The 13287-nt window shown below is 50.6% G+C and overlaps 1 protein-coding gene across 1 annotated transcript in view; it reads left to right on the forward strand.

The window, feature by feature from the left end:
- DOCK2 (dedicator of cytokinesis 2) overlaps nt 1–11554 on the forward strand; it is a 404152-nt gene extending 392598 nt beyond the window's left edge. The window contains exons 47-52 of the mRNA XM_036079461.2: nt 4329–4466; nt 6012–6139; nt 7090–7261; nt 8289–8409; nt 9956–10095; nt 11015–11554. Coding sequence (XP_035935354.1) covers nt 4329–4466; nt 6012–6139; nt 7090–7261; nt 8289–8409; nt 9956–10095; nt 11015–11077 — 762 coding nt within the window. The 3' untranslated portion in view covers nt 11078–11554. The remainder of the gene's footprint in view (nt 1–4328; nt 4467–6011; nt 6140–7089; nt 7262–8288; nt 8410–9955; nt 10096–11014) is intronic.
- Nucleotides 11555–13287: the final 1733 nt, after the last annotated feature.

Below are 13287 nucleotides of genomic sequence, written 5' to 3' on the forward strand. Positions count from 1 at the left end.
GAAGCATTGGGTGCAGCCTCTTTTCTTAAAATAAGGATTCCTAATTCAGGTCCTTCTCTGCCACTGCCAATTTATGCAAAACGAGGCTTTAAAAATGAAACAGCAAGTGCTGCATAGACACGGTTTCCTGAGTGGATTTTGTGTGTCTGGAATTTTCTCTCCCTTCTTACCTTGTGCCACCTGTGAAACCCAAACATCCCCAAGATCCCCAGCTTCCCGAGGTCATCATGCCCTTTAAATACTCAAATAATGGTATTCCCCCTCACCACCTCCAGCCCGGCAATCAGGAAGGCCTGGCTTTGATTGGGTTCCTTTCTCAGACATTTCTGGGATGCCCCAGGGAGGGCTAGCAGCTCACACAAATTTGTTTGGTTGTTGGGTGTCAATTCTCAATCCATATCACTGCCCTGGGCCTCTCCACCGGGCAGGTCTTATCACCTGGTAATGGATCTTCCATGTTGTGTCCACCACAGCCAAAGCACGAACCTCAGCCTCAGAGCACAGCTTGTGCCAGGCTGTGCCTTCTAAAAGAATTCTCTCCAAGTCTTGGAGCTAATGGAGGGACACTAAAAAGAAGGGAGACTTTGAAAGCATGTATTAGATGTTACAGCTTCTAAGAGCCATTAGCTTGGCCTCTTCAGACAGCGGCCCCTGGTGGCCACCTTCTCCGTAACATTTCCTCCCCACCCCACCCCGCCCCCAACAAGCCACCATGTTACAGAAGCCCACTCCCCGCCTGGTACCCCCCCCTACAAGGGGGCCATGTCCCTCCCACTCAGAGTCCAGGCACCCTAACTATGGGCACTTAACATTCAAAAGGTGTTGCCCTGCCATGGTGAAGGCTGCCTTGTTATAATATTACATACAGGGAATTAGCTCTTCCTTGTCCCTTCTAACCACTCATTCTTGTACCTTGTAGTCACTGAGATCCTCCTGTGTGCCCAGCAACAGAAATAGTGCTGGACAAAATTAGGCCTGCTCCCTGACCTCTTGGAGCTTAATTCTAAATTGGATCTTAGTTTCACAAAGCCAGATACACTTTGGATTTTTCTCAAAGCCTGAGAACTTTCGATTTCAAAGGGGAATGTCCTTGCCCCTAGTCTAGCAACACAACAAAAGCCAAAGCTTGCCAAGTACTTTTTTGTGTTCAAGATTTCACAGATCTCAAGATTGATTGCTTCTTAATTTTTTTTTCTTTGTAAAGATTTTCTCTATATTTATCAGCGTGGACAGATGTCTACAGTATATTCATCTTTTAAACATGTTGTGAGATATTACAAACAGAAAAGTACACATAGCAAAAATATGCAGTGCATTGATATCACAAAATGTACACCCATATGACCACCACTTGGATGAAGAAGTAGAATTCTGCCAGGACCCAGAAGCCAGTTTGTGTCTGTAAGCCTCGCTTGTATCACTGCCAGTCTTCGCCATGGCTGACTATTACCCTGCTTGCACAGTAATCATTTCCTTGCTTTTTCACAATAGTTTTTACTACTCAAGCACTCACTCCTAAACACTGGAGTTTACTTGTGCTTATTTTTGGCCATAATACAAATGAAGCCACACAGTATGCGTCCTTTGGGTCTAACTTATTTGCTCAACATTATGGTTGTAAAATTCATTCATCTTGTTGTGCATAGCTAACATTCATCCGTTTTCACTGATGTATAATAGTCTGTACAGCTGGACTGTGTAACTCTACCGAAACATATTTATTTCTTTTTCAACTGATGGAGATTTAGGTTGATTGTAGTTTGGGGCTATTACAAGGAATGCTGTTCTGAATATCTTTATATGTGTCTTTGGGGCACACGTTTGCATAATTTCTGATGGGTGTGTACCTAGGCATGGAGTCGGTTATAGTACATGAGAATATCTAGCTCTGGTAGATACTACCAAACTTCGATCAGCATAGGTTAGTTTTGCCTGTTCTTGAATTTCATATAAATGGTATTATACATATGTACTACTACACAGTATCTACTACTGTGTGTCTGGCTTCTTTTGCTCAACACAATGCCTTTGAGCCAGGTTGTTGCATATATCAGAGATCTATGTTTTTTGTTTCCTTCATCCATTATATGAATATACAACATAACAATAACATAACAATTTATTTATCCATTCTCTTGTTGGTGGACATTTGGGTTGCTCTCAGGTTTTGTGTAGTATGAATAAAGTTGCAGTGCACGTTCTGGTTCATGTCTTTTGGTGAACATAAGCACTCACTTCCCTCAGTATGTATCTAGTACTAGAATTTCCAGGTCAAGCATCTTTAGCCTTGCTGGATACAAAGAAACAGTTTTCCAAAGAATCCGCTTTGGCTTCCTCAATCCTCTCTGCTGTAAGTTTGTTTCCTTTGTCATCCATACCTACTCTCCCTTATATTATGTCCTTCCTTTTACTCTTGTTGGATTTAATTTGCTGTTCTTTTACTAAAATTTTGAGATGGATGCCTAGATAATTGATTTCCTGTCTTTGTTAGTATGTAAACCTCAAGCTATAAATGTACCTCCATTCTTTAATGATATCTTATTAGTTTTTATATGTGGGATTTCTATTACCATTCCTCTTTTTTTAAATAAGATCTTTGTTTCATGGATGGAGGATCTTTTCTGTTTCTATATATTAATTAAACTTTTTAAAAATAATGTTTCCTTAGGTCCTCTTTATTCTCCCTGTTTTTTCTAAGTTAGTTCATTTATTCCTCCCTTCCTTTGTTCCTTCCTTCCTTTTTTCCTTCCTTCCTTTTTGCTTTCTTTCCTCTCTGTTGGTTCTAATCTCTGTCTTTCATACTGGAAAGCCTCCTCCAATGTCTGGCGATCTTCATAGTTAAGACTGAGGCACGAAAGAGCTGAGTGAAACTCTATGTGCATGGGTGATAGCTTTGTCAACTAGATGGCATCACTATATGGTAACTGAGTGATCCACAAGTGCCATTCACTTTCTCCAGCTACACATCTTTCAAACATAGGAATGGTAATCCTGGCAATGATGCTGCTGGAATCTGGGACTTGGGGAGTGAAGGGCTTCCTGTCAGTGTGCAGACTTCCCCTCCAACCCCCATTTCCAGTCTGGCTCCCCATCCCTGCCCTCCATTGTGCCTGGTACCCTCGAGCCCAGAGCTCCTTGTTCTAATTGTTCTAAAGGATAAGCTCCTTCTTCTTGGGGAAATGGGAAAATAAAACACTTGGCCACAGGGTGAAGTGATGAGGACCTGGAGATCTAACTGCTCCTGTCACAGAACTTCAACCTATCCCTCTGTGTTGAGCTCCTCAAGTCACCCTGACTTTTCTGGGGTACCTACTGCCTCCAATCCCTAAGTCCCTCATAGGTTCCTTGAGGCAGATTGGCCTCTTCGTATCATTAACCCCTTCCTCTGCTCCGGGAGGTCTCTTGCCATCCTCCATCCACTGGACATGGTGTAGGTCAAATAAGATTTCAGTTGCTCACTCACCTTGTCCTTTCAGGGATATCTCCCAAAGAAGGATGCAGCAGTGTCCTTATGTCACCATCATGGAAATGTTGATTTTTCTTCTTCAAAATAATCTATATTCTACCTCTTTGTACCCCTAGTTATGTCTCGCTGGGGCCATATCACTAACTCTCTCAGCATTCCTTCTAGTAGTGGCCACCATGGCTCGGCTGCTCTTCCTTCTAGCTACCGTTAAGACAGCATCCCATTGATCTCCTTTGTTGATAAATGAGTTTAACTCCCTCACATCTGTCACCTCATCCTCCCCCACCTTCCCAAGGCTTTTACATCACCTTTTAAAAATTCCCTATTGGCCAGTACCTTAATGTATTAAAACTTCCCTGTCTTTCTTCAGCAGCCACATAAAGTATCATCAGACCTCCCATGTTATAAGACGAGGCTGTGTCAGTCCTCCTTTTTCTTTCAGCCCTTATTTTCTTCTATCCCCCAGCTTCTGACATTCATTCTTTCCCTTTGCATTGCCAAGAGCTTCTTGGGCAAGGCTTTAGGTGAGCGCCAAGAGCTTCTTCCCTGCTAGCCCCACACCCTGTCCCTCAGTAGATTCGTTAGGGGAAGATTTTCCCAAACATACAGCCTCTAATGGGGGTCCAATCTTCCTAGGGGACAAGGGTGGCCAGAGGTGTTTCTCCCCTTCCAGAGTGAACCCCAGGGCTGCAGCTTCCCCATTTCCCAGGGCTGCTGACCCTGTGTGAAGGTCTCAGAGGCCCCAGTGCCCTCGACAAGTTCTGAGCAGGCCAGTGTGACTTCACCCACCTTCACGGGCCAGGTCCCAACCTGCAGCCAGGAAGCCAGCCTGTGGCTCATCATCTACCACCTTTCTCTCCAGATCCCCTTCCTGGGAGCTGGGATTAAAATCCATGAGAAAAGGGTGTCAGAGAATCTGCGACCCTTCCATGACCGGATGGAAGAATGTTTCAAGAACCTGAAAGTGAAGGTGGAGAAGGAGTATGGTGTCAGAGAAATGGTATGTGTGGTCCCCGTGGCTGGAAGGGGTGAGACTGGTGGAGTGTGGTGTGGGGAGCGGGGCAGTGGGGATGTGAGCTGGCAGGGACCCAGCAAAGGAACCTGCCCTGGAGGAAGACCTGATCCAGGGGAACCTTCCTGTAAACATGGTCCCTCACGGTCACCCCCAGACAAACCCCAGGTGCAAAGTGAGCCCTCCCCACTTAGGGACTGCCGAAGCACCGAGTATGTGCCCAGTCTGATCTCAGCACTTGGTGTCTACGACTTGTTAAGTCCTCACAACACGCCTGGGAAGTAGGAATGATTTTCAACTCCTCACATCTCTTTTGGAGGTTCAGAAGTGTTAAGTAACTTGCCAAAGGCTACATAACAAGTGAGTACAGGACAGAATTTTCACCTGGCTCTGTTGGCCTCCAAAGCAAGTGCTTTGGGCCACTAATAGGCTCTGTGACATAAAGAGGCCAGTGGCCTGGTGCTCACAGGGACATCTTTATCCTCCTCCCCAGGAAGTGGAATCCTGAAACATCAAGGCTGTGCGGTCCTGTAGAGGCCATGTGGCTCAAGCCTCTGATTCTATAGATTAGAAAACTGAGGCCCAGAGGGGGTCATGAGTTCCTAAAAGAGTGTAGAGGTAAACCTGGGCCTCTTGTTTTCTGACCCAAGTTTTTCCACGAAACGAGTTGTGTCTTCCAGCCATGACATGACACTGCACTGCAATTCTGTTAACTGCTCAGAATTGGGTCAGATCTCACAGGTTAAGGGCAGATTCCTCTATAAGACTGCCCTCCCTTCAGGCACTGGGGTTCCCAAGCCCCTGCACTTCTGATCAACTGGTTACAAATTTGGGGGTTCCCTCTACCCCTTCGGGTTCACAGAATTCCACAGAACTCAAGAAAGCACTATGCTTACGATGACAGTTTTATGGCAGAGAATACAAATTAGGACCAGCCGAATGAAGAGATGCAGAGGGTGAGGTCTGGGAGGATCCCAATCACACAGCTGATGTGCCCTCAGGACATGTCACCCGCCCATCCATGTACGATTACCCACCAGGAAACTCACCTTAGCCGGGGTGTTGGAAGTTCTTACTGGGGTTTTATTACATAGTCATGAGGGGGTGACTCATTGGCCACCTGACTGAAATCTGTCCCAAGCCCCTCCCCTCCCTGGAGGTAGAGCATCTATCACCTGGGGCAAAGCCTGACCCTGTAACCCCACAGTTGGTCCCTCCGGCCTGGCCTCCAGCCTGAGTCTTCTCATGAGTATCAGGGGCCCCCACGAAGAATGAGGACACTCCTGTCCCTGGGGACATCGCAGGGGTTACGAGGTCACCTCCCAGGAACAAGGAAGGAATAAAGGCCAGCCCAATTCTTTTCTAAAACAACAACGCCCTCGCGTCAGCCGCCAGGAATTGTGCAGCCGCCCTGCTCTTCGCAGCAGCGGAGCCCTGTTCAGGTGGAGGAGGCAGCGGGAAGGGGACACCACAGGAGCCGGCCCATCCAGCCCGAGGGCCTGCTGCTAACCTCCCTGCTCTCCCCACCTGCAGCCCGACTTCGAGGACAGGCGCGTGGGCCGCCCACGGTCAATGCTGCGCTCCTACAGGCAGATGTCTATCATCTCCATGGCTTCCATGAACTCTGATTGCAGCACCCCCAGCAAGACCACCCCTGAAAGGTCAGTGCCTGCCCCGGGAGCCCCCTGCACTCCTGCCCCCCGCCCCCGGCCCCCAGCAAAGCCTTGCTGCTCCTCCTTCTGCCCCAGAGCCCACCCGTCTGCCACCTCCGTACCCTTGTGTCTCCAAGCCTTTCCCTAGCTGGTGCCTCACTAAAACCCTCACGGCCACACTGTGACACTGCTCTTCTTAGTGCCACTGAGAGGGGTCATTTGAGGCCCAAGCCCAAGGTGGCTTTTCCTGAGGCCCTGGCAGGACAGCCATGGCTGGCACTCTCCCAGCCTGGCCATCTCTGCAGCCAGACCTCCCCCCACCACCCCCAGCCTGCCTCAGTCTGGCTTCTCCTCTCCTCTATCCGGGTGCCGCCCCCCAACTCCCCACTGCAGAGCTGCCCCTCCTGCACCCACCCATCCCTCTGCAGGGGAGGAAGGTTCTCCCTCACCCCATGAAAAGCCTCTCCCCTTCCGCCGTCCTGGTGTCTTCCGCTCCCCCCAGCCTGACTCCACTATCCTGAGGACGTGGGAACGTGAACTGGGGACTCTCCGCGTGCAAGACCATGCTAAGGGGCCCTCAGGCCTCATTGCATGGCTGCCCTGCAAGGTCCTGCAAACACCTGCATTTACTGGAGGGAAAGAATGGCTCAGGCAGGCTGAGTGATTTGCCAAAGGCATTCAGTAAAGGGTGGCAGTGCCGGATTTGAATCCAGAGCCACATCTTAACAAGTGTCTCTCCTCACCACCAGTCTTTCTTGCTTATGGCTCACCTCCTTCAATTTCATTTTACTCTGTATTTTGAATGTTTGCAAATTAAGCAAGTGGCTCCCCAAACTCTGCCAGCTTAGCTGATCTACCCCCGGCCCCTGTAGTGACAGCTCAGCCAGCCTCAGTCCCTGCAAGGCAGTTCCCCTGAAGCTCTAACTGCAGTTTCTACTGCTACCCCTTGTGCCCTTCAGCTTTGATCTGGAATTAGCAACCCCTAAGACTCCAAAAGCAGAGCCAGTGGAGATGATCTCCATGGGGAGCACTCTGCCGGAAGTCAAGCTGCGGAGGTCCAAGAAGAGGGCCAAGAGGAGCAGTGTAGTGTTTGCGGACGAGAAGGCAGCAGCCGAGTCGGACCTGAAGCGGGTGAGCAGCCCTGGCAGGATGCCTCTTACACCATTAGCACATCTCTGCTATACACCAGGCATGTTATCCGGGGCCCTGAGACAAGGTCCCATTTGAGCCTCACGTTTGCAGTGAAGTAGCTGATGCAGAGGCAGAGTCTGAGGAGCAGGGAGGCGAAGTGCTGCAGGTGTCCACACAGCCTGACGTGACAGAGCTGGGATTTGAACCTTGGCTGTTAGACTCCAGCCCGTGCGTGTCTTTCCCACCATGCGGCAGACGGGAGAAGCTGCCTGTGGCATTCATAGAGAGAGAGCAGCCCTCCCAGTGCTGGGCTGGGTGTTTCTACATCTCCAGCCCGTGTCCCTGGCCCAAGGGCCATTCCAACCTCTGTCATCTCAGCGCCTGCTGGGCTCCTCCAGCGAGCCAGGAGCCCAGCTGCAGATGCAGAGATGGAGTCTCACTGCCCTGACTTTGAGAGTTTTTGTCTTACAACTAATAACTATTTAATAATGAAACTTGGTGTCATTGGGTGCAAATCTTAGTTTCCCCCGAAAGAGAAGTTTGTTGAAGGCATTATTAGAGCCTAGGAAGGGGAGAGGGATTAACTGTACTGGCAAGGGAGGGGTGCGGGATGAAAGGGCAAGGGTCAAACTAAAATGCCTTCCAGTAAAGAAAAGATCCACCACACACTTCCCTGTAGACCTCGGAGGCTACTCTTGCCAGGGGACAAGACTGGAAAAAAGTCCTCCATGTTTTACAGTTCTAGGGGGTATCATTTACATGATTGTCTAAATGAATGTCCCCCAACCCCTGGAGTTATAGAGTATGCAACCTATGCAACCGTACATGACAGCCTGGCATGGAATGATACAAAAAAGAATAGTCAGCTTGAAACTAGGTACACAGAAGCCTTGCCAAGCCCTTATCACTGATTTTTCAAGGCCAGGAGCTGCCTGATGCTAAGCCTCTGTGGTATGTGTGTGTGTGGGTGGGTGGGTGGGTGTGCATGGTGTGTATGCCTGTGTATATGCATGGTGTATTTATTCAGCTTTCCAGGAAGCACGAGTTCATGAGTGACACCAACCTCTCGGAGCATGCAGCCATCCCCCCCAGGGCATCCATCCTCTCTCAGATGAGTTTTGCCAGTCAGTCCATGCCCACCATCCCAGGTATGCACCCTGCCACCAGCAGCACCGGAAGGTACAGAGATAGCAGGGCTACCAGCCTGGGGGGTGGAGGGTGGGTGAGGACTGTATCTATGTAGCAAAAGGGCCAGGCATCCTGGGGGCAAGAGGTTCTGCTCAGAGGCCCCCTGTCCTCTGAGCTCTCACCACACCACACCACACACACACTCCCTTTTGTAGGGGAAGCTGACCTGCAAGCTCCACCTGGGGCTGGGCTGGAGGCCTGTTGTCCCTCTGGTCCTCAGGATTCACTGGGAATCCACTTGTCAAACCAGGTAGCCCTGCATTCTCAGTTAGCCCGGCCCCCCCACGGGCCAGAAGCCCTGTGTTTCCTTTTTTGACCTGGAACACTATTTCTGGAACTTGTAGAAATTGCCACCACATCTTCTAGTCGTAGAGCGTTTGATTCATAGATGCTACGTATTTCCGCCACCACTCCTTCATTGTCCAGGGAGGAGGTTAGCAGCACACAGATGGCCGTTCCTACGTCACAGAGGGGGATTCTGCCACCCTGATGGGGACGGGCACACCTGAGGTCCCTGCGTCTGACGTGCCGCTGTCCGCAGGGCAAGGGCAGGGAGGGCAGGACAGACCCGTGCTGCCCTGTGGAGCTCGGCAGGCCGATCGCAGCAAAGACACCTGCCGTTTCTTGAGTGCTGACCCCACCAGGCCCTGTGCTAAATTCTTCATCTTTGATTTACACCTCAACACCCAGCTATGAAGTAGATGATGTCATTAGCCCCACTGTGTGGATGAGAAAACTGAGGTATTAGCAATGTCAGTCTCCCACACATCACCAGCTAGGAAGGGGCAGAGGCTGAGTGTAGGCCAGGCCCTCTGCTCCTGGAACAACGCCCTGGACCCCTGCCCAGCCGCACCAGGCAGGACAGCCCCTGAGCTATGGCATCTGGCCGGACACACAGTCATGTCACGGTCATCTGCTCACACCACCACAATACCCTGGAGGTTGTGCTCTTGTCCACATGTTACCAATGTTGAAACGAGCATCAGGAAGTAGCGAGTAGGCAGGTCTGCGTGTCTGCGAGCTGCGAGCTGTAGCTACCAGTTCTCTCCACCAGCCCCTGCCTTGGGGAAGATGAGAAATCCAGGCTCCCAGTGTAGAAAGAAAGGTGAAGGAAGAGTGAGCTCACATGGTCTCCCCACCTTGGGGCAAAAGGCCACCTTCCCTGAGGAAATCAGGGCCCCAGCGGCCAGGAGGCCTTCCCCCAGGTCCCCCACGTTTCTGGCTCAGAAGCCCTGACAAGACTATGATCGGGCCAGGCGCAGGCCCCTGCCGGGTCGGGGGGAGGGGGGTTGGCAAGCCGTGCCCAGGAGGACAGCTTCAACAGCCCCCTTCAAGCAACAAGCAGTCCTTCCCGCCTCCTCCTGGCACCGTGACATGTCCTCCCTGGTTTCTGTCTCTGTCCCCCAGCCGGTCTCCTGCCTGCCTCCCCTACGTCACCCTCCTGTCCCTTGGGCACCACCTCTCCTCCGCGCACCCGCTCACTCCCTCTCCCCGCTCTCCTTCCAGCCCTCACGCTCTCAGTGGCAGGCATGCCTACGACGGATGACGCCAACTCGTCCCCCCGCCTCAGCCAGACCTTCTTCCCTCTCTCGGACGACAAGAAGACACTCAAACGGAAGAAAGTAAATCAGTTCTTCAAGACGATGGTGAGGACCCAGATGGGTGGAAAGACAAGCGTATGTGGGGGGTGGGTGTGGGAAGAAAGCAACGCAGAGAGGAGAAATTGGGGGTGAGGAGGGAAGGCAAGTATGTGTGCGCATGCACACGCATGCATGTTTGCACACTCCCCGGGAGGCATGGTCAGGGCCCGCAGGGGTTGTGACACTAGCCAGAAATGCCCCCACCGCAGTTCTCCTCTTGGGCCCTGGTCTCTGAGCAGGACTGACCCCAGCTGGGCTGCAGGAACATGCCAAGGGGAGACACAGGGCCCCTGGGACCTCAGGACCGGTCACCATCCTTTGCCTAAGTTGCCCTTTGGTGCACCTGTCAGAGCCACAACAGCTGGCTATCTTTGGAAGCTCAAAGTTCTTTTTAATATTTTTTTGGAGGAGCTTTCCTATTCAACTTATATTACAGAATCCTACTAATTAAAAGTGAGTTTCCAAGCCCTGACTTTTCAAGTCCCACCTCCTATTGTTACTTGTCAGTCTTTACTCAAGATTAAAAAGGAGTCCCGCTGACACTTCTGATCCTCAAGATGATATAAACCGGAGCTCGGCTACTTTAATAATCACAAGTTTACCGTGAGCGTGCAGTGAGTCAGGCACCACGCGGAGCACTTTCCAGACCTTGTCCAACGTGACCTGCCACCACCCCTGGGAGGAATGTACAGGGCTCCCGGAGTTAGGGAAGTGACTCGCCTGGGTCCCCACAGTGCAGGAGACCACAAAGGCTGTGTTCAAACCACAGTGGGCTACCACCTCCCTGGGCATGGTCAGGGTCATGCTACCTTGCACTCATGGGGCTTTGGGCAGGGATCCTTGTGACGGCAAGGGGGAAGCCCCGCTTCGGCGCTCATGAGAATCCCATCCCGGGGGTGTGTGTTTATTTTCTTTTCCCACAAAGCTGGCCAGCAAATCCCCTGAAGAAGGCAAGCAGATCTCTGACTTCCTGTCGTCGGACCTGTGAGCAGCTGCTGACTGGGGCCGCACAAGGAGAGCCAGAGAGAGGACTTTCTGGAAGAAGAGAGACACGGTGGGACATTGAGGTCTCAAACAGTGGGGAGACCTCCTTCCAGTTGCCCTCCCTCAGAGGGAACAAGGGCTGATCTGGCCACCCCCGTGATGCGGGTGGCGGGTGAGAATGCCCCCCGCCTGGATTTGGAGCCAGCAAAGATGCTCTCTCCCACCACGCTCTCCCCAACATCCTAGGCGCATCTTTTTATTACCCGGTTTCTTAAGTATAAGGAGCTGTATTTTTATTTCATTTTTTTAAGTTCTAGCACTTAACAGAAAGCCTTTTAAATATTCTTTTATTTTATTTTTGGTTAAGAGTTTTGTACTTTACATTTTTTAATACAACCAGCCAGTCATTTTCCTAGCTGATCTTCTCCAAAGCATTGCTGTTTTCTTACCGACAATAAAAATGGGTGCATGGCTCCAGTCAGCCTTATTGCATAATTCCATCAGCAGCGTCCCTGCAGCCTGGAGAGGGTGGGAAGGCAGGCCATCCAGGGCCTGCCGTGATGGTGAGGGGCCTGGCTCCAGCCTGTCACAGCGCCAGATTTGCCCTCCTTGTCCATGCCACCCCCAGGAGTCTTCTCCATGATTCCAGTTCCTTAGGGGCTGAATGCTGGGGTATAGGCAAGCCAGAAAATCTGCCACAATCTTCCTCAAGGTGATCTTCATATTACCTTTTTCCCCTTTTGGAAACAGATAGAAAATCCACTCAACCAAATGCTCAAGAGTTAGGTAAACAGTGGACAAACGGTCTGGTCTTTGGATTTTGTCATCCAGTCAGAAGTGGTAGCTTTTCTTGGAGGAATGCCAGGCTTCTCAGATGAGACCCAAGGGAGGTGAGGAGCTCCTCCGGGCAGAGAAGAGAGCATGGGAGCAGAGTCTCACCAACATAGCCCAGGGGAACTGTGCAGGGAGAGGTCTTGGCAGAGGCTAAGGACTCCATCAGGGAAAGATGTCAGTATTGGGTGGATATTAAGTACATGGCAACACGGAGCTATCTAGAGATGTGGGGTAGACCTCACTTCTTAGAGATGGGAACCTGGGGGTAGTGAGAGATGAGAGAGAAAGATGATAAGAGCTCAAATTGGTTGAGCTTGACCGTGCCCAGCACAGTGTTACAGACATGATAAGAATTAGCTTCCTATATTAAGATTTAAGAGGTGGGTACGATTATTACCCAGATGAAGATGCAGAGGCATGAAGTGACCTGAGATCATCCACTTGGTAAGTGGAAATGTTGGGATTCAAACCCAGGCAACCAGACGGGAAGCTTGGCTTTTAACCGTGACCCTGTGCTGTCTCTCAGACACCTTGGTGCCTGAGTCCCTGTAGCCTTTGTCCACCCCAGTCTCTTCCTGGGGGCTCTAGTTCCCCTTGTCAAGCCCAGACCTGTTGCTGCTGGTCCAGTTTCCAATTTCCTCAACAGTCCAAAAAGTCCTGTTATGGTGGCGGTTGGTGTTTTGTCTGTGTTTTGGGTTCTCTATGGTGAGGAGACAGCTCCTGAAGGTTTGGAAGAGAAGTGAGGGCCCTTGAGAAGCTGAGGAGCCGGACACCCCTGGGCATCTCCATGCTTCCCATGTAGACCCTGAGCCTGTGTGTCCCTTGTGGTATCTGTCGATGCTGTTCTGCCCTTTTCCTCTCCAGGTGATAGGCTCAAGCTTCCCAAGCCTGCTGTTTCTCAGTCCAAACTACGAGATCCCAGTATTTAACTTTGAAATGTCTGCCCTTCCAACTACTAGTGGACAAAATCTCAACAAAGACGAAAATATGGTCTCCCCTTTTGCCACGGCTGTACAAGAACAGACACGATCCTTTGCCTTGAAACTGCAGAGGGCATTCCTTACCAAGGCTTCTTGCAAAACACCCAGATTTGGACACTGTTGCTGCGTCCTGGGAAAGTCAGCTTTAACCTCTAAAACTTCCATAACTCTGTTCTCCTTGCTCAACAATGTGTGGCCCCATGAGTTCCATTTCTGGAAAATTGTCAGTATCTGTGAGTTTTTATTAAGTCTGAAGGGATCTTGAGCACTTCTCCTTTTCCCATAGAAGTGGAGCAAACAGTGAAATTGGTGGATTCTTATTTAAACAGAGTTTGAGATCACATCTCCTTTCAATTAGGACTGTCATCAGGCTGATGGCCCACTTGGCGCTTTGTCAGGA

The sequence above is a fragment of the Halichoerus grypus genome, chromosome 2, assembly GCF_964656455.1.
Source record: "Halichoerus grypus chromosome 2, mHalGry1.hap1.1, whole genome shotgun sequence".
Taxonomy (NCBI): domain Eukaryota; kingdom Metazoa; phylum Chordata; class Mammalia; order Carnivora; family Phocidae; genus Halichoerus; species Halichoerus grypus.